The sequence below is a fragment of the Protopterus annectens genome, chromosome 15.part0, assembly GCF_019279795.1.
Source record: "Protopterus annectens isolate FY-2018-M chromosome 15.part0, PAN1.0, whole genome shotgun sequence".
Lineage (NCBI taxonomy): Eukaryota > Metazoa > Chordata > Ceratodontiformes > Protopteridae > Protopterus > Protopterus annectens.
Genome location: NC_056749.1, coordinates 74,155,906 through 74,180,917, shown reverse-complemented (window position 1 = coordinate 74,180,917; position 25,012 = coordinate 74,155,906). Strand labels below are relative to the sequence as shown.

Genomic DNA, 25,012 nt, shown 5'->3' with positions numbered 1-25,012 from the left:
TTGGTCAAGGTTATGGGGTTATGGTTTCCCCTGTAACACTCTAGCTTCACTTTTAGATTGGCACCACTGTGGCCTTGTTCCAGATCTTTGGAACCTTGTCACTGTTGAGTGACTGGTTGAAGAGGTCTATCAGAGGATCTGTAAGTACCTCTGTCAGGCTGTTTAGGATCCCGGGTAGGGTATGTCATCAAAACTACATGTCTTTTCTTCCCTTAAATCCTGCAGTTTGCTTTCTACAACTTCCTTTAGTAAGTAAACATCTTTCATATAGCATTCCATATCTCTCCTTCTTTCTCCCTCCCAGACTGGAACTCTTTTTTTTTTTTTTTGTTAAGACAGATGACAAAAACTCTTTGTGAGTTTCTGGCTTTTCTTGTATCTCACTGCTCCTCTTCCAAACCTTGACTTATTTCTGTAGCTCTGTCTTGATTTAACTATTCCTCTCTTCTCCATGTATCTGATTCTGTCTCCCATTTGTTTATGCTTTCTCTATATTTTCTTTTCATTTCATACTAATTATAAGCCCTTTAACCTTTTTAGTGTCCTCTGATTATTTTGATGTCTATCCTTTGTTCTTTAACTTGTGAAATGCCCTGTCCTCTGTATGAATGCTTCCTTAACTTCTCTTTAAAAACCCATCGGCCCTTTACTTTCCCCATGTTGGACACTCAACAGTACTTTTTCACATTTATGTACCATTTATGTATTTATAGGTTCATTGGTCGGTACTAGGCTATCGGCCCTAGGGCCTATACAAGCCCAGCCAAAAAGGTACCCTGGCTTTTGCCACCCAAGAAAATTATTTTCCTGTACCACTGTCGAGCAGAGCCACAGAAGTGATCCCCGGGGTGAATTTCCTATTTCCTATCCAATCATCAAGATTTTTCTTGAAGAGTGCTAATGAGGAGCTTTGTTTGATATAGATAGGTAGTTTTTTCCAGAGTATGGGAGGTCTCTGGGACAGGAATCTATCCCTCTGGCATGTTCTGTTTATTGTGGTGACAAGGTTTAGGTCCCTAGAGCGTGTAGCTCGGAGGGATTGAGATTTCTTTAAGTGGAGCATGTCCAACAGCTCTGGGTTTGACATAGCTTTGTATGTTAAACAGAGATCACCTCTGAGTAGGCGATATGCAATGGAGTAAAGCTGGAGTTTTTTGAGACGGTCTGCGTAGGGCATCTGTTTGAGGCTGGTAATCCTCTTTGTGAGATATTTCTGTGGCCTTTCCAGTTGTTGTAGATGTCTTGTGAGGTACATACCAAAAGGGGCATTGTACTCTATAATGGGTCTAATGAGTGATGAGTAGAGGGGAACAATGACCTCTTTTTTTTCTGGATGAGAAACCTTTTGTGATGAGGTGTGCCACGTAGAAGGATTTCCTGACTACCATGGTGATGTGATTATCAAAGGAGATACTACTGTCCACCTGTGTCCCAAGGTCTCTTATCACACTTTTGGTGTTAAGTATACTAACACCTATGTTGTAGTTCATGGGTACAGAGTTTTTACCAAAGGGAATGACAATGCACTTTTTGGCATTGAGCTTGAGGCCATGGCTTTGACACCAGGCATCTGTCTCAGTGAGACCCTTTTGTAGGATGTCCACATCGTTAGGAGTTTCGATTATGGCTCCTAGTTTGCAGTCATCTGCGAACTTCATTAGCCAAAGACCTTCTGTGTTAGCCTGTACTTCAGAGAAGTAGATACCAAACAGGAGAGGACCCAGGACTGCACACTGTGGTACTCCACTTGTCACTGGTCTGAAGTTGGATTTGAAGTCTGCTACTTTCACAGTGTGGGTTCTGTCAGTGAGCCAGTTGGCAACCCATCTTGTGACACAGGGATTTATACCTAGTTTAGTGAGTTTATCTATAATTCCAGAGTGGGTGATGGTGTTGAAAGCCTTGGCAAGATCTAGATAGGCTGTGTGAACCACCTTACCCTCGTCTACGGCTTTGGTGACTGCTTCAAAGAAGTCTATCAGGTTCAGGAGACATGATCTGCCTTTTACAAACCCGAACTGGGTGGGATCCAGAGTTTGGAGATTACCAGTGTTTTTGTTTATAAGTTCCATGATGATACATTCCATGGCCTTGCAGACCAGGCTCATCAGACTAATGGGCAGTAGTTCCCAGGGTCCATGGTGGCTTCCCCCTTGTGGGAGTGGGATAACCGTCGCTGTGCACCATTCAGCAGGCACAAAGCCTGAGGTGAGGCTGTGATTGAACATGGTACTTAGGTGGGGTGCCAGTTAGTTCTGTAGTTCATGTAGATCACAGCCTGGGATGTTGTCTGTTCCCATGGATTCTGTGTTCTTGGCTTTGGTGAGTGTGGTTTTTACCTTTGCAGCCATGATTACAGGAACTTTGCATTCTTCCAGTATAGAGATGCGTCCTTTAGGGGGTGAGAGGAGGGTAAAGTTAGCACAGAACCTATCTGCCAGGATGTTGGCAATATCAGTTGGGTCTGTATATTTAGTGCCATTGTGCTGTAACTTAGAGCAGATCTGAGTGTTGCCATTGAGATTCTTGACATAGCTATAGAATGATTTGTGGTTGTCTTTACAATCAGTGGTGATTTTGTTTTCGTAACTAGCTTTGGAGGATTTTATCAGGGATCGCAGCTTCTTACTGAGGCTGACCAGGGAGCTCCTCCACTGATGGGATTTTACTCTCTTTTGCAACAGTTTCTTCCTTCTTTTGTACGCTTGTTTATGGCAGGGGACCACCAGATTGGCTTCCTTTTTTTGGAGGATAGCGTCTTGGTGCTGTTTGGGATAGCACGATCCATGCACTCATGTAAGTGCTTATAAAATGCAATTGTGTAGGAGTCAGTAGTCGTAACTGTATTGTCCATCTGCATGGGTGTCATGAAGTTCACCACTTCTGTCTTAAGAAGCATGAAGTTGGCTTTGAAGAAATTTTTTACCATGGTTTCCTTAATGGGGGGTGGAGGCAGGATGCGGATATCTAGGGTGATTAGCTTATGGTCGGATCGGACCAATGAGGCATTGACTTCAGGTGTGGAACACCGGTCACTCATGTAGGATACTGTTGCCCCTGGTGGGAGTGTGGATAAGTTGATCCAGGGCATTGGAGTTTATGAATTCCAGAAAGCGTTGAGCGAAGGAGTTGGTAAATGAGTAGTTTTCCAAGTTAATGGTGGGGTAGTTGAAATTGCCCATTATTAGGGTGTTTGGTTGAACCCTAATATTTTCCAGTACATCAAGAAAAGAGGAGTGGGAATCCTGGGGCATGGTGGGAGATCTGTAGCAAGCTACAATTTGTCCAGAGTTAGTTGCACTTGGATAACCTCGGATGCATTATGCTGAGCAACTAGCCTGGAGGTGTGGATATCCTTAATGAATATGGACATACCTCTGCCTTTGGTGTTCCGGTCCAGGTTACATGGCCAAAAAGTGTGGTATGAGTTATAGCCTGGTAGTGCAGTGGTGCTCTCTGGAGCCTTGAACCAGGTCTCAGTCACTGCACAAATATCGATGTTCTCCATTTTAAGGAGTGCCTCGAGTGAGTGCATTTTGAGATTTAGACTTCTAGCATTGAGTAGCATCACCCTCAGTTTTTGCTTGCCTGTTCCTATTACAGAGGTGAATTTGTCATTTGAACCTTGCCTAAAAAAGGCACTATAGGGGCGGCAAGAACCTTAGCCAGTATCCGGAATCCCAGGGGTGACAGGTACAGGTCACCTCTGACAAAGCATCGTGTTCTGTCGACCATGTCATCCCAGGCAGACAGATACTGGATCCCCTTAGAATGAAACCAGAAGCTTAGCCAATTGTTGAAGTCAATCATTTTGTCCTTGTACTGCGGTATCATTCTGGGTGATGGCAGAATGCTACTCAGGGCTTGGGTCATACCTGCCTGGGCTGCAAGATTGGAGAGCTCTTCCATGTCTCTTTTCATGTAGTCCAGGGAGGCATGTCTCAGGTCGTTCACACCAACATGGACAATGACAGAGTCATATTTGTACTTGTTGTAGAGTGACCTGAGTGCGTGAGTTATGTGGTGGATCCTGGCACCCGACAGGCAGCTGACAGTAACCTTCTCCTTGTTTAGCCTGGTGAGTGGGACATCAGTGTGCCTGACCAAAGAATCACCTATGACTAGTGTGTTGGGTACGTTGTTTTGCCTTATTGGCTGTGGTTGAGTGGCACACTGAGTCTGCGGGCTATGTGTCATTTGGGTTGTGTTGGAGGTTGCTTGCATCATTTCTGCTTTGGAGGTCTCTGTTGCTTGAGCAGATTATTATTGTGAGCCTCCGCGAATGTTTTTGTGTTTCTATGTGTGGATTTTGGTGGTGTAGATTTAGTGAGACTATGTGATGAGTGTGGTGTGGTGCAAGTGTTTACCTTCTCCTCTTGACTGTCAAGTTCAGTCTTGGTTGGAGAGAGCTTTACCTCCAGTTTGGCTAGATAAGTGCATCTCTTACAGGTTGTAGTGTTGGGTGGTAGTGGGAGAGGGTTTTCTGTGTACATAAGGCAATTTCTACATTGCCTCAAGATGCCCAGATTTGTCAGATAGACAGGGGAGAACACTGGGAGCTGACCCTTGGACATGCCTGAATAAGTGAGGAAAATGAGTACAAGAGCTGTTTTTCTCTAAGCAAGTGAGGAAAGTAAGTACCAAAACTGTTTTCCTCTAGGTAATGAGGAAGGTTGAGTGCTGTAGTAATTAATAGGTTATTTAGTGCTTACAACAAGTTCTGAACAAGTGCTCAGCACGAATAAGCAAATTCATGTGCTAAAACTAAGAATCTGTATCTGGACTAAACTAGTTACAGTTAAGGGGGAAAACAAGTGCAAATGCGGGCTTTTAAAAAAAAAAAAGAAAAAAAATCTAAGCCTGTTTCCTACCTTTCCTGTAACTAGTGTAGTCCAGATTCGGATAGGTAGGAAACAGGCTTAGATTTTTTTCTTTTTTTTTTTTTTTTTATACAGAAAAGTAGCTAAAACAGCAGTAAAAACAATTCATATTTATTTTAATGAACAGTGAAGGCCAGACATTTAACCATTTTTAACACTCTTTTTGAATTATCATTTAAGACATGGGGAAACATACATATAATAAAACAAACCATATCAATATCTTCCCACTTACAACCATTATATATATCACTTTTTGTATAATTATCACCAATCTAACATTACATAACCTGATCAATTCCTTCTTTCTGTTAAACCTCAGTCCTGCAAAACATTATTCTGCATGTATTGTTCACAAAATTTCCATTTTTTCTGTGTAATTTACTTCTACTGTTTTCTAAATATCCAGTTTCATTTATCTCAGTTACAGTATATAAATGCAGCTGGTTTAGGCTTTCATTTCCAGTTTTTAGTATTTGCTTTTTTGGCAACCACCAGGATTAAACTTAATAATGCCTTACTATGTCTAGACAATTCAGATCCTGTATCCCAGCTCAAAAAAAAAAATAACTTCCTTAGTTACACCCATCTGCTCACCCAATATTTCTGACAGAATATTCTGTAGGAAATGTTTAGTCTACCAACTCATTACACTCCCAAAACATATATTCCCATTTACCCCTTTCTTCCCCATTAGACTACCAACATTTGCCATCCACCTGAGGAAAAGATTTTTGAAGTCTGCTTGCCATATAAAATACCGATGCAAACACTTCCAAGCAAAAATCCTGAATCTTCTAGACTTTGTTGCATATTTAGGAGCAATGTGTAAGTCCTCCCATTGTTTCCTAACCATTTTCAAAGAGTTGTTGTGATGATATAGTAAGCATACAAAACACATGCAGATGGCAGCTACAAAAGTCTGGTTGGCCTCCTTTAATTAGGACTGAATGAATTTCACACATCTTTGAAAGCATACATTAGCGTGAACATGAGTGCAAAGGAACACCATTAGCATCAGGAAATAGTTGCTCCACTGATGTCGTCAAGGTTATCTTTCTTCAAGGACTGCACGTACTGCAGGTGTGTCTCTACTTACTAACAAACAAATCTCTGTGACCTCTGACTTGTAGGGAAATCTTCAATTGGTGCGACTCTCTTCAGGCTGGCAGAGCTTGCTGGTGGCAGCATTTTTGTTGACAGCGTGGATATCAGTAAAATCTCGGCTGAAGACCTTAGAACAAAGTTAACTCTTATTCCTCAAAACCCAGTGCTGTTTAGAGGGACAATCAGGTATGTACACAAGTCTAATAGTCTTTCAAATGCAAGAATTGCAATTTCTCATATCTGCTTGTATCATTGTTTTTATGATTGTAAATCAAGTCTAAGCCTTAAGCTAGATTATTGCTCTACCACAATAAATGCATAAATAAATGTTAAAAAATTAAGATTTTTTTTGTCATAAAGATCAGAGAGAGCTTGCATCTCAACACAAACACACACACACACACACACACACACACACACACACACACACACACACACACACACACACACACACACACACAGTTGTGTGTGTGTGTGTGTGTGTGTGTGTGTGTGTGTGTGCATGCGCGCGCGTTATTAGTATTTCACATGTAGTTATGTCAGTGCACATTCCCCTGATACCTGCACAACGATATAATTAATGAAAAGCATTACTAAAACTAATCAAGTTCCCAAGGAAAGCACACAGTCTCTGTTGTGATCAGGAAAATATATACAAAATAAATACAACAAAATGCCTAAACATTTTTTTGCATGGTAGGCTTCTCTTCCACCCACCCCGGCATTGGATTTCAGCCTCCTTATCCTCTGTACCATTTCCACAGTCATACAACCACAACCAGAAACACTGTAGCAAGAAGCAAAGTCACTCTTACACTTGAAGTGTGCATTTCAAAGCTTGATAGCTTATAATGAAATTATTTGGGATGCTGGGATGTTAAAAGTGTGTCTGGAGTGTAGCAGGATTTCACTGGTAAACTGACACCAGTTAACTGTGTGTATATATGTTCAGACATGTCTCCTAGAACATCAAGAGTAGATTTAAACAAGTGTCCAGATCTGTGGCTGAGGGTGATAAAGCCCCGACCTTTGTTTCAAGCAGTCCAGGTTCACCTAGCGGCTTAAGAACTGGAGGAGCTCACATTGGGTAGGTGAAAGTTGAGGGGCAGTTGTTGTCTGTCCCTTATGAGCAGGATGAGCTGTGCTTGGGCCATCAGGGAGACTATAATGGCTGCTTTTTGCCATTGCAGTGAATAACACCATGATCTGAAGGTTTGAAGTAGGGAGGCATCTGCGCACTATTATTAAAGAGTGGGCTGCTGGGGTATCTTCCTGAAAGGGGAATGCATGGGTTTAATAGGGCCTCTGATGTGGAGGTTTAAAGAGCGTGTGGAGTTAGGGTGCAAAACAAGGGTAGATCTGAACAAGTCATGCACTGCCCCTCCCCCCAACTGCAAGATATAGTCTGGTTCAATTTTGTGCTGAGGTGCCTTCTGTAGAGAGTTTAAATGTTCTTCCAGTATCTGATTGGGTCTTCTTTGAGTGCTGTGGTGTTGTCCCACATCCCAAAGAGATGTAGTACTTGGTTCTCCAGATTGTTCATAGGAGTGCATTTAGTATGTGAGTGAGACTGTGAGTGTCCTCAGATAGACTAGTGCCCAGTCCTCAATGGATTTCAGTTCCTTGTATTTACTGGCTGTGAGGATATGTACCTGCAACCTCAACCATGTAAAGCAGAAAGCAGTTATTATTAAATGGAAGTATGTGTATTCAATGTTCAGTGCTCATAAATTCAAACTCTAAGCCTCCTAGTTTGCCAAGAATAACAGAGTAATTATATGCACTTTTGTCAAACCATTGGTCTAGTACACCTTAAATACCTCTAAACTTCCAGCTTTAATAACTTCTACTGTTAAACTATTCCATAGTTCCCCAGTTCTGTGAAATGATCTTGTCTCAATAGTACTGTTATAAGGAGTATTTTTCATACATAAACAGTTGTTTTTGGCTTACATAATATGAAAACTAAATTCAGTTCCTAGTATGGCTGCAGTGGTATCATCATTCACACATTTATAGATTTGAATCAAATCTCTTCTTAACAATATATACGTAACTGAATACAGCCTGTACACAGGTGGGTCCTTTCCAGCCTGTAACACTGAGAGTGATTATACACACAGGCAGCTACACCACATTCAATTTTAGGTCTCACTACAGCCTTGTTGATGGGTAGTAGAACTACAAGAACGTCCTCCCTACTAGTTATGCATCATGAAATATCCTTTATAATTATATAGCACTTTCTAGGTTTCGATTGTACATTATCCTCATGCAAAAGGTCACTATCTACAATGACTCCTAAAGCCGTAATCTTCTCTTCACTTTCACATGCGACATTCTTTATGGTGTATGAGTAACAAGGACCAGTTTTGCCAAAGTGCAATACTTTTGTTTTCTTAGCATAAAAATCAATTTGCTTTATCAATGACCACAAATACAAGGCATGCACAAATCTCTACAACTTAGCTTGATCATTTATTAAGCTTAGAAATTCCTCAATTTTCATGCTAATTCATATTCCAGTATCTACTGGAAAGTCTGACATGAATAATGCAAGGAAAACTGGTCTTAGAACAGGCCCTTGTGGTATACCCATGGTTAAAGCTGTATCTCTAGATGTAGCATCCTCTATTTTAACTGTCAACATTCTATTGGCAAGTCAATTAGACACCCACTTAGTAATAATAATACCCATCTGTTAACCAGGTAAGCCACTGGGCACGCCATCCCTTTTCAAGGGTGACCTGACAACAATGTCTGGTTAACTGACTTGCTCAAGGTCACACTGTAAACAGATGAGAGCTGAGGAAATCAAACCATCTGCCACTAAAACTATAGCTCACAACTTTAAACCTGTGCATCAGTTGCCATATATATCCATTGGTATTATTTTTACACATTATCTTCATATCTCATGTGAGGGACATATAACTGAGCTCTGAATAGATTTTACCCACTGATATCCCTGTATCCACTGCTTCCAAAATATTTTGATTTGAGACACACAACCTTCCTTCACAGAATCCTTGCTGTTAAATATCCAGATCATGGTTTTAGTCTCTTGACTATTAGTTCAAAAATTATTTGCTCACGTTATTGTCCAGTTGTGCATGTCAAAGTAATGGGGTGATAGTTATCAACTGTAATTAATTTTGCCTCACTTAATATTGGCGATGCCAAAGCAGACTTCCATATTTGGGAAACAAATCCTGTTTTTAGACTTTTTTGAAACAGCATAAGTAAGCATGCAGCCACCAGGTCTATAATGTTAGTCAAGAAAACCCCATTTAGACCATCAGGCCCTGCTGTAGTGTTACCATTTAACCCCTCAGGCCCTGCTGTAGTGTTACCATTTAGGCCCTCAGGCCCTGCTGTAGTGTTACCATTTAGGCCCTCAGACCCTGCTGTAGTGTTACCATTTAGGCCCTCAGGCCCTGCTATAGTGTTACCATTTAGGCCCTCAGATCCTGCTGCAGTGTTACCATTTAGTCCCTCAGGCCCTGCTGTAGTGTTACCACTTAGGCCCTCAGACCCTGCTGTAGTGTTACCATTTAGGCTCTCAGGCCCTGCTGTAGTGTTACCATTTAAGCCCTCAGGCCCTGCTGTAGTGTTACTATTTAGGCCCTCAGGCCCTGCTGTAGTGTTACCATTTAGGCCCTCAGACCCTGCTGTAGTTTTACCATTTAGGCCCTCAGGCCCTGCTATAGTGTTACCATTTAGGCCCTCAGGCCCTGCTGTAGTGTTACCACTTAGGCCCTCAGACCCTGCTGTAGTGTTACCATTTAGGCCCTCAGGCCCTGCTATAGTGTTACCATTTAGGCCCTCAGGCCCTGCTGTAGTTTTACCATTCAGGCCCTCAGGCCCTGCTGTAGTGTTACCATTTAGGCCCTCAGGCCCTGCTATAGTGTTACCACTTAGGCCCTCAGACCCTGCTGTAGTGTTACCATTCAGGCCCTCAGGCCCTGCTGTAGTTTTACCATTTAGGCCCTCAGGCCCTGCTATAGTGTTACCATTTAGGCCCTCAGGCCCTGCTGTAGTTTTACCATTCAGGCCCTCAGGCCCTGCTGTAGTGTTACCACTTAGGCCCTCAGACCCTGCTGTAGTGTTACCATTCAGGCCCTCAGGCCCTGCTGTAGTGTTACACTTAATTTTCTTTACAGCTCCCGTTATCATTTCCTTTGATATCTTGGGACACTGATGTCTTCCTTCATTATAAGCATATCCATGTAGACTGATTCTGTTTTCCTCAACATATGGGTACTTTGGATCCGATCAAATTCAACTTCAGCCACTCTCAGACTTTTGAGCCAAGGCTCAGGCTCCCCCCTTACCCACAATCCTCTCCTTGTATTCAGCTACCTCAGATCAAGTTTTCCCATTTCCTATGACAGAGACCATTACACCTACTCAAAAACGAAAATATATTGTGATGAAGCCCAAGGAGTTATTGCAATAAACTATTGGCAAAGACATGACCAGGCTGTCAATAAATAAATGCATTCACTCCAGAAACAAAGTAATATGACACCTGGAAGGGGGGTGGGGGGCAGGAAGCTGGGGAGGGCAGAAGCAGACAACATGAGTCTATCATTATGGTAAATATGTAACTTTTGTATCTGGTGTTGTCTCCTCTGTCCATTCTAATGTACAGGACAGATTCCCCTGTGGATCTGTCTTTGTGGTAAGTACATAGCTTTTGTATGTAGTGTTGTTTCATCTGTCCATGCTTAATGTCTAGAACAGAATCCCCTGTGGATCTATCATTGTGGTAAGTGTATAACTTTTGTATCCGGTGTTTTCTCCTCTGTCCATTCTTAATGTATGGGCAGATTCCCTTCTGGATGTATCATTATAGTAAGTACATAACTTTTGTATCCAGTGTTGTCTTCTCTGTCTATTCTTAATGTATGAGACAGATTCCCCTGCTACAATAAAAATTGGGAGGACTCATGAAAGGATCTTCTGGGGGATGGTTGAAGCGGTAGACACTTTGGACCTAGATTTCAAGTCCAGTTTGTAGTGAGATATGAAGGTTTGGTTATTAGACTAAGTAGGTGTGGCACAAATGTCATCAGTTGGTACTGTTGAGAAAAAGGCAGTTGAAGTAGCAACTGACCTAGTGCAACATGCCTTAGGGGTACCAGGCAAAGATAGTCCCTTCTCCGTATAAACATAATAAATGAACTCAGACAACAAGAAAGAGTTAGTCTCAATACTCCTTTGCTCAGTTTTGCCAGGGAGAAGGATATAGACAATTGATCAGGCTTTCTCTTCTTATGTGTGTTCTTAGTGTGATGCAAATACAATCTTAGTTATTGAAGCACATCCATAAAAGGCAACATGTACTCCCCCTGATTAGAAAGATGGGGAAAGAAAGCAGGAAGAATGATAAATTCATTCAGCAAGGATTATGAAGCCACTATAGGAAGAAAAGAGGTTGTTCTCAGAGTTACCCTGTCCTTGTGGAAAACCAAATAAGGGGGCTTACAAGAAAGAAAGTGAAGTTCTAAAACTGTGTGGAAGTAATAACCACAAGAAACAATGTTTTCCAACAAAGATATTTCAATTCAGCTGTGACTGCAGGTTCAAATGGAGGTCTCATCAAAGCATGAACAAGAAGGGCAATGCCCTGGGGGTGGGGGAAAAAGTCCCTGAAAGGAGGCTGGAGAAGAAAGGTACCCCTGAAGAAAGCCTTAGACAGCTTCATTGACAATTGATTTTCTCCAATATGAAAACCTGGAAATTGTTTCCAAATGAACTTTAATAGTAGAGTAACTTGTTCCATCATGAAAAATGCCACCCAGAAAGTGAAAAAATGGCTGCGAGAGGAGCTCAAAATAGATCTAAACCACTGACTGGACTCCAAATGAAAAATCTGTTCCATTTACTCTTGTTTACTTTTCTGGTAGAGAGTCTTTAAGAGGTGGTCAAAATTTGTATTACATGAGCTGAAAGCCTGCACTTTCTGACCATCACATAAATTGGAGAAACAATGCGTTTAACTTGAGGGCTTCAGTGTCAGGGTGAGGCATCTCGGATGGGTAAGAGAGAAGATCTCGAGTTGGGTCCAGCACAATGGAGGGGAATCAGATGAGACCAAAGAAAGTGAAATCACATTTGTTGAGGCCAAAAGGGGACAATGAGGATGACCATTGACTTGCTCCACACTGCTTTCTGTAGTACCTGTGATATTCGAGGAGTGGGAGTATAAGCATAAAGAGATGGGAGGGGGTTACTTGCGGACAAGAGCATCCCGCCACTCTCAAAGTGACATTGACTGCATTAGAAATAAGGTGCTTAGACATACTTGACAGTGACTAGAGGGTAGTCAACTGTGTGCTGACTGCTTGTTTATCTTCTGCAGAGAAGGACCCAGAGAGATGTGGATATTTCTTTCATCAAATCCCTCTGAAAATGTGTAACATCTACTAGAGAGTTTAGTGCCATGAGAGCAAATGTTGCTGAAGCATTAATCTGCTTGCCAAGCCTGTCCTACACCCTGGACTCCCTGTTAAAAGGATGGACAGTAGACCTCTTCTAACTGAGCTCCTTCTTGGTAGCTGCTGCAACCATCATAGAATATACCATGAGACTCTTACTCTAAAAGGGCCTAGCTGCAGGAAAAAGTAGAATTTTGCCAGTTTTTCAGGAGATCAGTTCAATCACATTTGGATCCTTCCATGGCCACCTCAAAACCAGGTCAACCAATTCATCAATGGGAAGGACCACTCAAGAGGTGGTTGGGCTAGCCGCAAAAACCTTGAGGAGTATTGATTCCTTCTGGAAGGAGATATCAAGTGGACCAACCCATTTTTTGTCTGAATAGTTTGAGGATCCTGGAGAGCCTCTCCTCCTCATCAAAATCAGTATCTTTGGTAATGGACTCCTGAGGGGAGTCCACATGCCTCCTTTCACACTCATGTTTTTGGTAACCCTTTCTAGTGGGAAGCTCTGGGGAAGATTCAGAAGTAGATGGGGAGTTTACAGTGTGAACTGTTTCATGACTCCAAAAGCCTGGCTGTCCTGACATGACAGGAAGCCAGGAGAGAGGACATGAAAAGCTCTATCGGGGCAAAGGAAGATCAGAGCAGGGAAGAGAAACCTGCTCCCTAGACTGTGAGAACACTCTCCTGAAGGCCTCAAATGCTGATTCTGAGACTGGTACCAATGCTGCCCCTGTAGAATTGTAGAATCCTGATAAAGGCAGGCTCCAAGAAGCCGTCTGACTTAGCTCAGAAGCTGATGTGAGGGCTGAGTTGTTGAGGGCCAAAGTGCTGAGAGGGAGGGATGTCTCCAAAACTTCCAGAGTTGACCCTGACCGTGGTAGTCCCCAGGTATTGAACCCCCCCCCTCAGTTTTAAGATCCATCGAAGTCCGAGGCACTCTGAGTTGACTGGGTCAGTGAAATGGTCAGCACTGACAAACTCATATCCTTCAGATCTGAGATGGCCAAACCCTGAGATTTGTTTGGATTCAGTTGCCCTGAACCCGAATGTCTGATCAGGGAAGGAATGATAATCTGGGGGAAGAAGGAGCATGTCTCAAGCCTGCAGCAGGGGTCGCAGACAGGAGGACCCTCATATGGATTTGGTTCCTCTGGAAGTTCCTCATCATTCTACTCACATCCACTTGGGAAAGACTGCTGGAGAACTGCACTGATGTTAGGGATGATGCCGTAGAACATGATCATGACATCCAGTGAAGGGACTTTGTTGGAAATGTGATATGAGCCAGGGGCTAATTAGTTTCCAGGGAGAAACTGGACCATGGGAGCAGAGGAATGGGAGACTTGAGCCTGTCAGTCACCAGAACTGAGGATGGATCAGATAGCTTGGGGATCTTTGGCACCAGACTAGACCAACCCGGTCAATCTGGAGAAGGTTTCCTAGAGGAGTCCATCTCCATATGTTTCTGCTTGTGTTGCTCCTCCTTCCTTTTTCCTTACTCATCTCCCCATTATCAGAAGTTTTCACAAGCTGAAGTGGAAGAAATGAGGATGACTGTGAGGTGAGCACTTCTCCCACTGTGGTAGGGAGAAGCCCCTTAAGTACACTTTTGTTGCACCTCTCAGTAATAGCACAGATACAGCAGTCTTCATCAAAATGTGAGACCCCTAAGCAATACACTCATTTTGTATGGGCATCCAGGTTTTGGGTATTATGCCCCCAGGGGATGCATTTTTTAAAGCTGGAGGGCTTTTCCTCCATCTTGTCACTAAAGAACAAGACTAGACCACAAAAAACACAAAAATTAAGTTACAAGAACAACAACAGTGACAAGAACAGCAACCCGCAGTACACCTTAGAGAGTGAGACAGGCGACCATATGACATCAGAAAATCTTAACAGCTAAGAAATGAGGGAAACTACCCCAAGTACATGCTAAGTAAAGAGAATTTGTTTTGGTAGGGGAGAGGAGTTAGAAGTATTAACAGGAACGATACTGCCTTAAAGGGAAATAGAATGAAATAATCCAGTTATTTGACACTCCTAGCACAGAGTCAAGAGATCTACACCTATAGCAATCGAGTAGCAAATGAGATCTGAGGTAGTTGAGTACAAGGAGGGGATTATTGGAAAGGGGAGGAGCCTAGGCCTTAGACCCAAAGTCTGAGAGTGGCGTAAATTGGAAACAATTGAATCTGAATTACCCATACACTGAGGATGGATGGAATAGACAACATCTGATCTAGTGTTGTCAGAATTTCTTTTTTCATTTTTGACAATTCTGAAAATTTCTCTGAAGATATAGATACCAACTGAGTTTTATTTGTATTCAAAGTATCATCTTTTATAATACTAATTCCACTATCAGCATCTTTTCTATAATTCGTTATTTATGTAAATTGAGCTTTCTTATTTTCTACAGTATTGGATGCTGTCAGTCATAGCTTTTTTCTTTACCAGTTTCCTAAAACCACTGTGCACTTCCTGATACTTATTTTGTTGTCCCGGCCAGTTCCTATACTTGAACCATAATTTCTTTCTTCTCTTGTTAGGTTTTTCCAACTTCACTTTCCACTATTCTTTATATTTTCTGTGGTGTTTGGATGTCCCCCTGTATGGCACAGAGCAGTTATGATGAGGTCACTGAGCTGGTTTACCATGTCTGCCGTAACAGAGCTGTATGAAGAGATTAGATTCATTCAGAAATGTTGAAGACAGTGGACATTGTCTGAGTGTCATTGATATATGCCTTTTCAGTATTGGGCTTCTGGTCTGTCAAATTGAGGCAGCGGTCTCCATTTTCAGAAAAGAAGACAGGAGACAGTGTTTTGTAGTGCACTCTTCTGCATTCCCGAGAAGTCATATGGCAGTTTCTGGGACAGAAGAGTTTATCTGAGAGTTGAGCCTCTGATTTACAGTGAATAGTGCAGGTTCTGTCCTGGCCATGGAACAAAGGATTACCTCTTTGTTCCTGATACTGGAGGGGTCAGGGGAGTTCACTATTAATGTCTGCATTTGTGTGTTGTGGGCTCTGAAAAAGTATATAGCTGTGTTGGGCCTATTTTGAAACATCGACTTATTGGAATGCCAACTTTCAAATCATCGAGATGACAACACTGAAACTTCAGAATGCCAAACTCCCAGAACATTGCAATTTCACTCCAGGAAACTAACCACTAGGCCACCATGGTCAGCCCTGTTCTCCACTGTAGTGCGATCTCGGAGTTGGTGTATATATAGTTGGGGGTGTGTGTGGGGGGCGTGGGAGGCAAAGCCCCCCACGTTGGTGGGTTTAGTTTGCTTCTGCTCATATTGTAGTCATTGGTGGCCCAGTGGTTAGTTTCCCAGAGTGAAATTGCGACATTCCAGGAGTTTGGCAATCTGAAGTTTCAGTGTTGTCATCTCAATGATTTGAAAGTCGATGTTCCGGTAAGCTGATGTTTTAAAGTAGGCCCCTAGATAAATCTATCTGTATAAATCTATATATATATATCTATCCATATACATATACATATAAAGAAATATACTTTTCATCAATCTGTGTTGCCATCAGTGAGTGAAAAAATAGTGTAGCTGATCAGCAGTTAGCTTAGTTTTATTTTATGTAATACTTTGTTTCAAATTATATGAATGTATTTTAGGAAACTTTTGCAATTTTAATAGCTATTGATTTACTGACTGTATTGCTATTTCAGATAGTTGTGGAACTTTTCTCCCTGGGGCTCTACTAAGAAGGGACACTTTTAGGCTAGTTCAGACTTTCCTGGTAAACAAGTGTCAAATGAATAAATAAAAATAAATAAAATAATAATTGCTGATCAGTTGAAATGATTACTGGTTTGCATCACTTTGGGTTTCTCATTCTATCTGAAGTGGCTTCATTCTGATGTTTACAAGTCACTGGCTGCTGATTGCATGGCAACCTTTAGGCCTCCTTGACCAGAACAAATATTGGCTTTAACAAGTCACATGTTCCTATTCCATTTAAACAGACAAAACTGTATATTACTTGTCTAAGTACTCAAGTGAACGTGGCACAAAAAGGAAGTTACTTGCATACACTGAAATGACAGAAAATTATTGCTGAAGGTGATGTTTTAAAAAAGTTTCAGCAAAAGAAAGAAGCAGCTGCTGTGGTAATGATTGTGATGCCCCTGCACTGTCCCGGTAATTAAGGAACCTCAATCCTTACTTGGAATACTGAAACAGGTAACTGCAAAAACAGGAATGCAGGCAAGAGGGCTTGAGGCACGCACACAGTAGTAGTTTCCAAAGTTTATTCTTCAGACTTTGCTTCAAACTAATGATAAAAATAAAAAACAGTAACCATAAAGGGCTTTTCGCCTCACCCCTTAGTGAGACTTCATCAGACAGTTGCAACAAGAATGTTTCAAACAGTATATACAAGTTCAAACCACATCAACTTCCTCCAAGCAAAAGACAAGCCCACCCCCAAGGTAAGCAGGAAAGAACAATTAACTCATTGTATGCTTCTTTAAAAATCCAGCTTCTTGTAAAACAAGTATGTGTGCAGTAAATATATTTGTATATATGTAAATATAAATATAGCTCATCAGTTCGAAAACACTCTTAAAAGACCTTTTAAAAGTATATTCAGAAATATTTAAAAACCATGCTAACATTAAAACCGATAGTTAAGGTAACAGTAAAAAGTGAGAAGTCAAGAATGAAGTGTAAAACTGAAAACAGTATAAAATAAAATACTTTACCACTGTGTGAAAAAGTATTAAAATCTTAAATAACTTTCAATAGTAGTTAATAATGGCAGCTCTAAAAAGTAGGATGAAGAAATATATAACAAAACACTTATATTAGCCCCATGTTGTCTGAATTTATAACCATCAAGCTAAAAAGCTATAAAGACTGGAGCAGAGAAAACCATCCTTTAAAGGACGTCCAGTGAATATGATAAAAGATGAAATGAGAGTGTACACATTCACATAAACAACTCTAAATGCAGACACATTCATGTGTAGATAACAACTAAGTGAATGTGAATAACCATGGATATGTATAAACATGTATATACCTAACTAAACAAATAAGTACATTTTTGACTATTTAGATAAACATTTAACATACCCTGTTTAAGCAAAAATGTGAAACCTTTCTTGCAGGCTGAAGTGAATAAGGTATATATTCACCTCATTAAACTCTTTAGTTTAAGGATGCAAGATATGGAATAAACTTTATTCAGTCCTGGCGGGTAGCAGGCCCTGGTACAAAGTTACCATATTAATTCCAGTTTTTCTAGGAATAATGAACTAGGGCCACCCCTTCCATCACTCATAACCTGGTCAATCACTCTAAATTTAAAAGAGTGTAATGGGAAAGCACTCACACTAGGGCCACCCCTTCCATCACTCGTAACCTGGTCAGTCACTCTAAATTTAAAAGAGTGTAATGGGAAAGCACTCACATGTCTACCCACAGCATTTTCCTGCTTTGATGTTCTAATGCTATAAAGGTGTTCGTAAACCCTTCTTTCTTTTAGTTTCCTGTCCGACTTCCCAATATAAAAGGCTGGGCAGGCTTGACATTGGGCCAAATAGACTATACTTTTAGTATTACTGTCAAATTTCCCCTTTGACGCATATTGCACTCCTCTGATCGAGATGTTGACCCCAATCTCCATAAAGGGGTATTGGGGGCACATGCTACACTTTATCATCCCTTTCCTCCTGCTTCCAAAATTGTCTTCCTTCCTAGTCTGTAATAAGCTTTTTAAATTCCTACCACGTCTAAAAACTACTCTAGGGGGGTCCTTCAATTTAGCATGTAAATTGTGGTCAAGGACTATTAAATCCCAGTTCTTGTTAACGATGTCTTTGATATCATAACGATTGCTACTAAAAGTAGTAATAAAAGTGGACCTACTAAAGGAGCATCATCATGAACCATCCGAACTTGGCTGATTTCCATTTGTTCCTCATTAATTTTAACCCCCAGTATAGGTTGGTACATGCCCCTATGCCTCTTGTTTTGTACTTCTCTTACCAGTTCCCTAACCATAGGTAGAGGGTATCCCCTCTTGATAAACATGTCCTGAAGTTGATTACATTCTAGTAAAAACTCCTCTTGTGTGGAAACCATCCGAGCTGCTCGTACCAGTTGGCCTTTTACCACTGAACGCTTTTGAAATAGTGCATGACAACTGTCAAAATGTAAAAAAGCATTCGAGTAGGTATCTTTCCTGAAAATACGAGCTGTATAGCAACCATTAATTAGGTCCTTTTTTAAGTCAACATCTAGGTAAGTTATTCTTTACATGTGGAAAGTATGGGTGAACTGTAAAAAACAGTGGTATTATTGAGGTATGTCACTAGATTGTTAGCTTCCACCTCATCACCCTTAAAAAACAAAAAGATATCGTCCAGGTATCTTGTATAAAAGTGTATTTGGCTTCTAATTTCAGATACATTTAAAATAAACTCCCTTTCCAAAGAAGGCATCACTAGGTTGGCGAAGCTGGCTCCACATGGGGAGCCCATTACTACGCCAATGGACTGGACGAAAAACCTGTTGTTGAAGGTAATATTATTATTAGACAACAGTATGTCCAACAGTTCAGTGAGCAGAGAAATTAAACTTCTAGGGGCTTCCAGTTCTAGCAGTAACAGGCTGAGCCATTCTACACCCTCAACATGTGGGATGGAGGTGTACAAATCTTTAACATCTATAGTTAGGAAATTGAAGCCCTCATTAAACTATAAATCCTGTATACTCCTTAAAAAGGACCATGAGTCCTTGCAGATCTGTTTTTGTAATTTTACATATTTCTGCAAAAAATGTCAATATATTTGGCTAATGGGTAAGTGATGCTATTCCTGAAATCCACAAGAGGTCTCATTGGTGGGTCCGAGACACTCTTGTGGATCTCGGGGATGCCAAACAAAGTTGGAATTCTAGGTGCTTGCATGCATAAGAAACTGTATATATCCATGTCAATCCTTGCCTCAATAAACAGTTCTTCTAATTTAGCACGAATTCTCCCGTAAGCGATATTTAATTTGTTACGGGACACCTCCATGTATGCTTCAGTCATTACTATCCTTTCCATTCTATTGACATATTCATCATTATTCATTATAACCAGCCCTCTACCCTTGTCAGGTTGCATCACCCTCACCTGTGACTGTTGAACTAAATTAAGTGCTAGTTCTTCTTCCTTAGTAACATTGTGACCCTTCCCTTTACTTTGATTTTGTACACAAATGTAATTGAATAAGTCCACTTCACAAACATGTTCAAACATGCGAAAGGATTAACCTTTGTTCCATTTCACAAAGCCTCCTTTGCTTAAACTATAATTGACTTAAAATTATTCACAAGGAAGCTTAACTTTAGTTACTTGTCTGGGGCTAGACAACAACCTCAGAATCCGTTCTATGTACGTAGTACCTATTGCCCCCCACTACACCTGACATTAACAATGTTTGAACATGCTTGTGAAGTGGACTTATTCAATTGCATTTGTGTACAAAATCAAAGTAAAGGGAAGGGTCACAACGTTACTAAGGAAGAAGAACTAGCACTTAATTTAGTTCAACAGTCACAGGTGAGGGTGATGCAACCTGACAAGGGTGGAGGACTGGTTATAATGAATAATGATGAATATGTCAATAGAATGGAAAGGATAGTAATGACTGAAGCATACATGGAGGTGTCCCGTAACAAATTAAATATCGCTTACGGGAGAATTCGTGCTAACTTAGAAGAACTGTTTATTGAGGCAAGGATTGACATGGATATATACAGTTTGTTATGCATGCCAGTACCTAGAATTCCAACTAGGTTTGGCATCCCAGAGATCCACAAGAATGTCTTGGACCCACCAATGAGACCTCTTGTGGATTCCAGGAATAGCATCACTTACCCATTAGCCAAATATATATTGACCATTTTTTGCAGAAATATGTAAAATTACAACAACAGATCTGCAAGGACTCATGGTCCTTTTTAAAGAGTATACAGGATTTACAGTTTAATGAGGGCTTCAATTTCCTAACTATAGACGTTAAAGATTTGTATACGTCCATCCCACATGTTGAGGGTGTAGAACGCCTCAGCCTGTTACTGCTAGAACTGGAAGCCCCTAGAAGTTTAATTTCTCTGCTCACTGAACTGTTGGACATAGTGTTGTCTAATAATTATATTACCTTCAACAACAGGTTTTTCGTCCAGTCCATTGGTGTAGAAATGGGCTCCCCATGTGGAGGCAGCTTTGCCACCCTAGTGATGGCTTCTTGGGAAAGGGAGTTTATTTTAAATGTACCTGAAATTAGAAGCCAAATACACTTTTATACAAGATACGTGGACGATATCTTTATGTTTTTTAAGGGTGATGAGGTGGACGCTAACAATCTAGTGACATACCTCAATAATACCACTGTTTTTTTACAGTTCACATATACTTTCCACATGTAAATAATAGCTTACCTGGATGTTGACTTAAAAAAGGACCTAATTAATGGTTGCTATACAGCTCATATTTCCAGGAAAGATACCTACTCAAATGCTTTTTTACATTTTGACAGTTGTCATCCACTATTTAAAAAGCGTTCAGTGGTAAAAGGCCAACTGGTATGAGCAGCTCGGATTGTTTCCACACAAGACGAGTTTTTACTAGAATGTAATCAACTTCAGGATATGTTTATCAAGAGGGGATACCCTCTACCTATGGTTAGGGAACTGGTAAGAGAAGTACAAAACAAGAGGCGTAGGGGCATGTACCAACCTATACTGGGGGTTAAAATTAATGAGGAACAAATGGAAATCAGCCAAGTTCGGATGGTTCATGATGATGCTCCTTTAGTAGGTCCACTTTTATTACTACTTTTAGTAGCAATCGTTATGATATCAAAGACATCGTTAACAAGAACTGGGATTTAATAGTCCTTGACCACAATTTACATGCTAAATTGAAGGACCCCCCTAGAGTAGTTTTTAGACATGGTAGGAATTTAAAAAGCTTATTACAGACTAGGAAGGAAGACAGTTTTGGAAGCAGGAGGAAAGGGATGATAAAGTGTAGCATGTGCCCCCAATGTCCCTTCATGGAGATTGTGGTCAACTTCTCGATCAGAGGAGTGCAATATGCGTCAAAGGGGAAATTTGACTGTAATACTAAAAGTATAGTCTATTTGGCCCAATGTCAAGCCTGCCCAGCTTTTTATATTGGGAAGTCGGACAGGAAACTAAAAGAAAGAAGGGTTTACGAACACCTTTATAGCATTAGAACATCAAAGCAGGAAAATGCCCTGGCTGGACATGTGAGTGCTTTCCCATTACACTCTTTTAAATTTAGAGTGATTGACCAGGTTCGTTATTCCTAGAAAAACTGGAATTAATATGGCAACTTCGTACCAGGGCCTGCTACGCGCCAGGACTGAATGAAGTTTATTCCATATCTTGCTTCCTTAAACTGAAGAGTTTAATGAGGTGAATATATACCTTCTTCACTTCAGCCTGCAAGAAAGGTTTCACATTTTTGCTTAAACAGGGTATGTTAAATATTTATCTAAATAGTCAAAAATGTACTTATTTGTTTAGTTAGGTATATACATGTTTATACATATACATGGCTATTCACATTCACTTAGTTGTTATCTACACATTAATGTGTCTGCATTTAGAGTTGTTTATGTGAATGTGTACACTCTCATTTCATCTTTTATCATATTCACTGGACGTCTTTTAAAGGATGGTTTTCTCTGCTCCAGTCTTTATAGCTTTTTAGCTTGATGGTTATAAATTCAGACAACATGGGGCTAATATAAGTGTTTTGTTATATATTTCTTCATCCTACTTTTTAGAGCTGCCATTATTAACTACTATTGAAAGTTATTTAAGATTTTAATACTTTTTCACACAGCGGTAAAGTATTTTATTTTATACTGTTTTCAATTTTACACTTCATTCTTGACTTCTCACTTTTTACTGTTACCTTAACTATTGGTTTTAATGTTAGCATGGTTTTTAAATATTTCTGAATATACTTTTAAAAGGTATTTTAAGAGTGTTTTTGAACTGATGAGCTATATTTATATTTACACATATACAAATATATTTACTGCATACATACTTGTTTTACAAGAAGCTGGATTTAAGAAACATACAATGGGTTAATTGTTCTTTCCTGCTTACCTTGGGGGTGGTTTGCCTTTTGCTTGGAGGAAGTTGACGTGGTTTGAACGTGTATATACTGTTTGAAACATTCTTGTTACAACTGTCTGATGAAGTCTCACTAAGGGGTGAAACGAAAAGCACTTTATGGTTACTGTTTTTAATTTTTATCGTCTGTTTGAAGCAAAGTCTGAAGAATAAACTTTGGAAACTACTACTGTGTGTGTGCCTCAAGCCCTCTTGCCTGCATTCCTGTTTTTGCAGCATCAGTACTTACCACTGGCAACAGCTAGGGGATGTATAGACTGGGAGGGTAAGTACACACACAGTAAAGTGCAGTTTCCCTTAAGAGCACACACAGAGATCCCAGTCAGTCTGTGGTGGGTTTCTCCCTCTTTCTCCAGATCCCCAATAAGACTCTCCACTGGCACAGCTATAGGGTTAAGATCTCAGCTAAAGGGCCAAAGCAAGACCTCCAGCACTCTCTTTGTTGAACCAGTGCTTTGTGTCCCTGGCCAAGTAGCTGACACACGCACACTGTGAAATTTGGTTTATATACAAACACAAATCCACACCTGCAGAAGGCTGGCACAGGTTTATTAGTTATGGCCTCTTCGGCACAGACTATAAGGTAGTTTCCACTGCCACCAACCCCTACTTATCAGCTACTATAAGGCCCTTACAAAGGGTGACTGATGTAATGTTACTATTATCCAAATGGTAGTCTGACCAAGACTTGCAAGACTATTTAGGAGTGGCCTGTACAGTGTCACCAAATACATATGCAAGTACGTTAAGAGCTTAAATATTTCTCGCAAACATCAGCCACAAAGATAGGTTTAAATATATTTAATAATAAATAAACAAGACAATACTCAGTACACAAACACAGCTACTTCAGAGTTCAAAATCACAGGAAATATTTAAAACAACACTGCAGGACAGTCACAAATAAATACAGAAAGCATCTAAACTAATCTTTACAATATCCCTAACTTCATCTAAAAAGAGTTACTATACTTTAGAAACTTACTTACAGAACAAGGCAAGTTCAGATGCGATGATGATGAGTGGATGTTCCCAGGTCAAAGACAAAATACAAAATGCACAGTCTCTCTCTGAGAGAGTTCTTAAATTAATATCAAATAATACTGCTGGGTTAGCTTGGATGACATCACTTTTTGTCACCTGGCAAAAAGCTTAATCCCCCGATTGTAGCATTTGACATTTCCTTGTGAAAAATGCATAGCATTCAGATATTTGCAGTTTCTAGAAGACATAAAACAATAAAACATTTACAAAACAATGCAGAAGGCACCCTAGTTCTAACCATCCTGTCTCCTTGCTACATTGAAACCAGCTTTTATAACACAATCATAAAACAATTTAGTTTCAACTTATTTTCTTGAAGTTTTGTAAGTTAAATACAAAATGCACAGTCTCTCTCTGAGAGAGCTTCTACTATTAAAACATACATTTTTCACAGGTGTATCGTTTATATACATTTCTGTTCTTTTCCAGTAGGGTACACTGTGGATACATCATTGAAGCTCAGTACTGTACAAACCCTATTCAACACACACTTCTGTACCAGTAGTTTAATATACACATAAACATATTGTTGTAATACATTTGGTAACACAAACAATTGCATCATGCTGGTATTCACAAATGACATATAACTATTTACAAAATTCCAGTTAGTTGGACTGGCAGTGTCTCCTTTTGTTACATTTGTATATAAATCATATTAATATTCACAGTGACATGTAATTATTTACAAAATTTCAACTAGCTGGGCTGGCAGTATTTCCCTTGTGTCACAATGGTTATGGGATGGTTAAATGAGATATGTATATTTTGCACCCTTGTGATATACATTTTGTACCCGGAGCATGTGTTGGTGACTGCATGTAGTAACACTTTAGTGTGTGATGTCAGGCCATTTCCAACAATTAAATACTGAGACTTTTTGGTAGCCGTAGCTAAACATAACGGGGCTCTCAGAATTACTGACTCTTTTTCCATTCTCCTCTGTTTAGGTTTAACTTGGATCCTTTGGACCAGTATGAGGACTGGCAGATTTGGGAGGTCCTAGAAAGAACTCATATGAAAGAATGTGTAAGTACATGTCTACACTTTTTACCTATCATATAAGAAGTTCTGTGTCCTAGTACTTTGGGAGGTAAAACTGTTACTGCTTTATATAAATTTAATTTTTATAAGACTGGCATTCTGATTTAAAGGTTATATGTGAGCAGACCTTAACTCATACAATGAATGTATAAAACACTACCAGCAAATGTTAGAAAGATATACATTCAATGCATGCATATCTAAAATATAAAAGAAAATATCCACTAACAAACACAAAACTGAGTTGTGCTTATAAAAGACTACTAAAACATATAAATAATTTAAATGGTATTT

At 40.2% G+C, this 25,012-nt stretch overlaps 1 protein-coding gene across 1 annotated transcript in view; it reads left to right on the top strand.

Moving 5' to 3' along the window:
* LOC122789789 (multidrug resistance-associated protein 5-like) overlaps positions 1-25,012 on the top strand; it is a 464,322-nt gene that overhangs the window by 401,272 nt on the left and 38,038 nt on the right. Inside the window, exons 25-26 of the mRNA XM_044057231.1 lie at positions 6,014-6,173; positions 24,625-24,703. Coding sequence (XP_043913166.1) covers positions 6,014-6,173; positions 24,625-24,703 — 239 coding nt within the window. The remainder of the gene's footprint in view (positions 1-6,013; positions 6,174-24,624; positions 24,704-25,012) is intronic.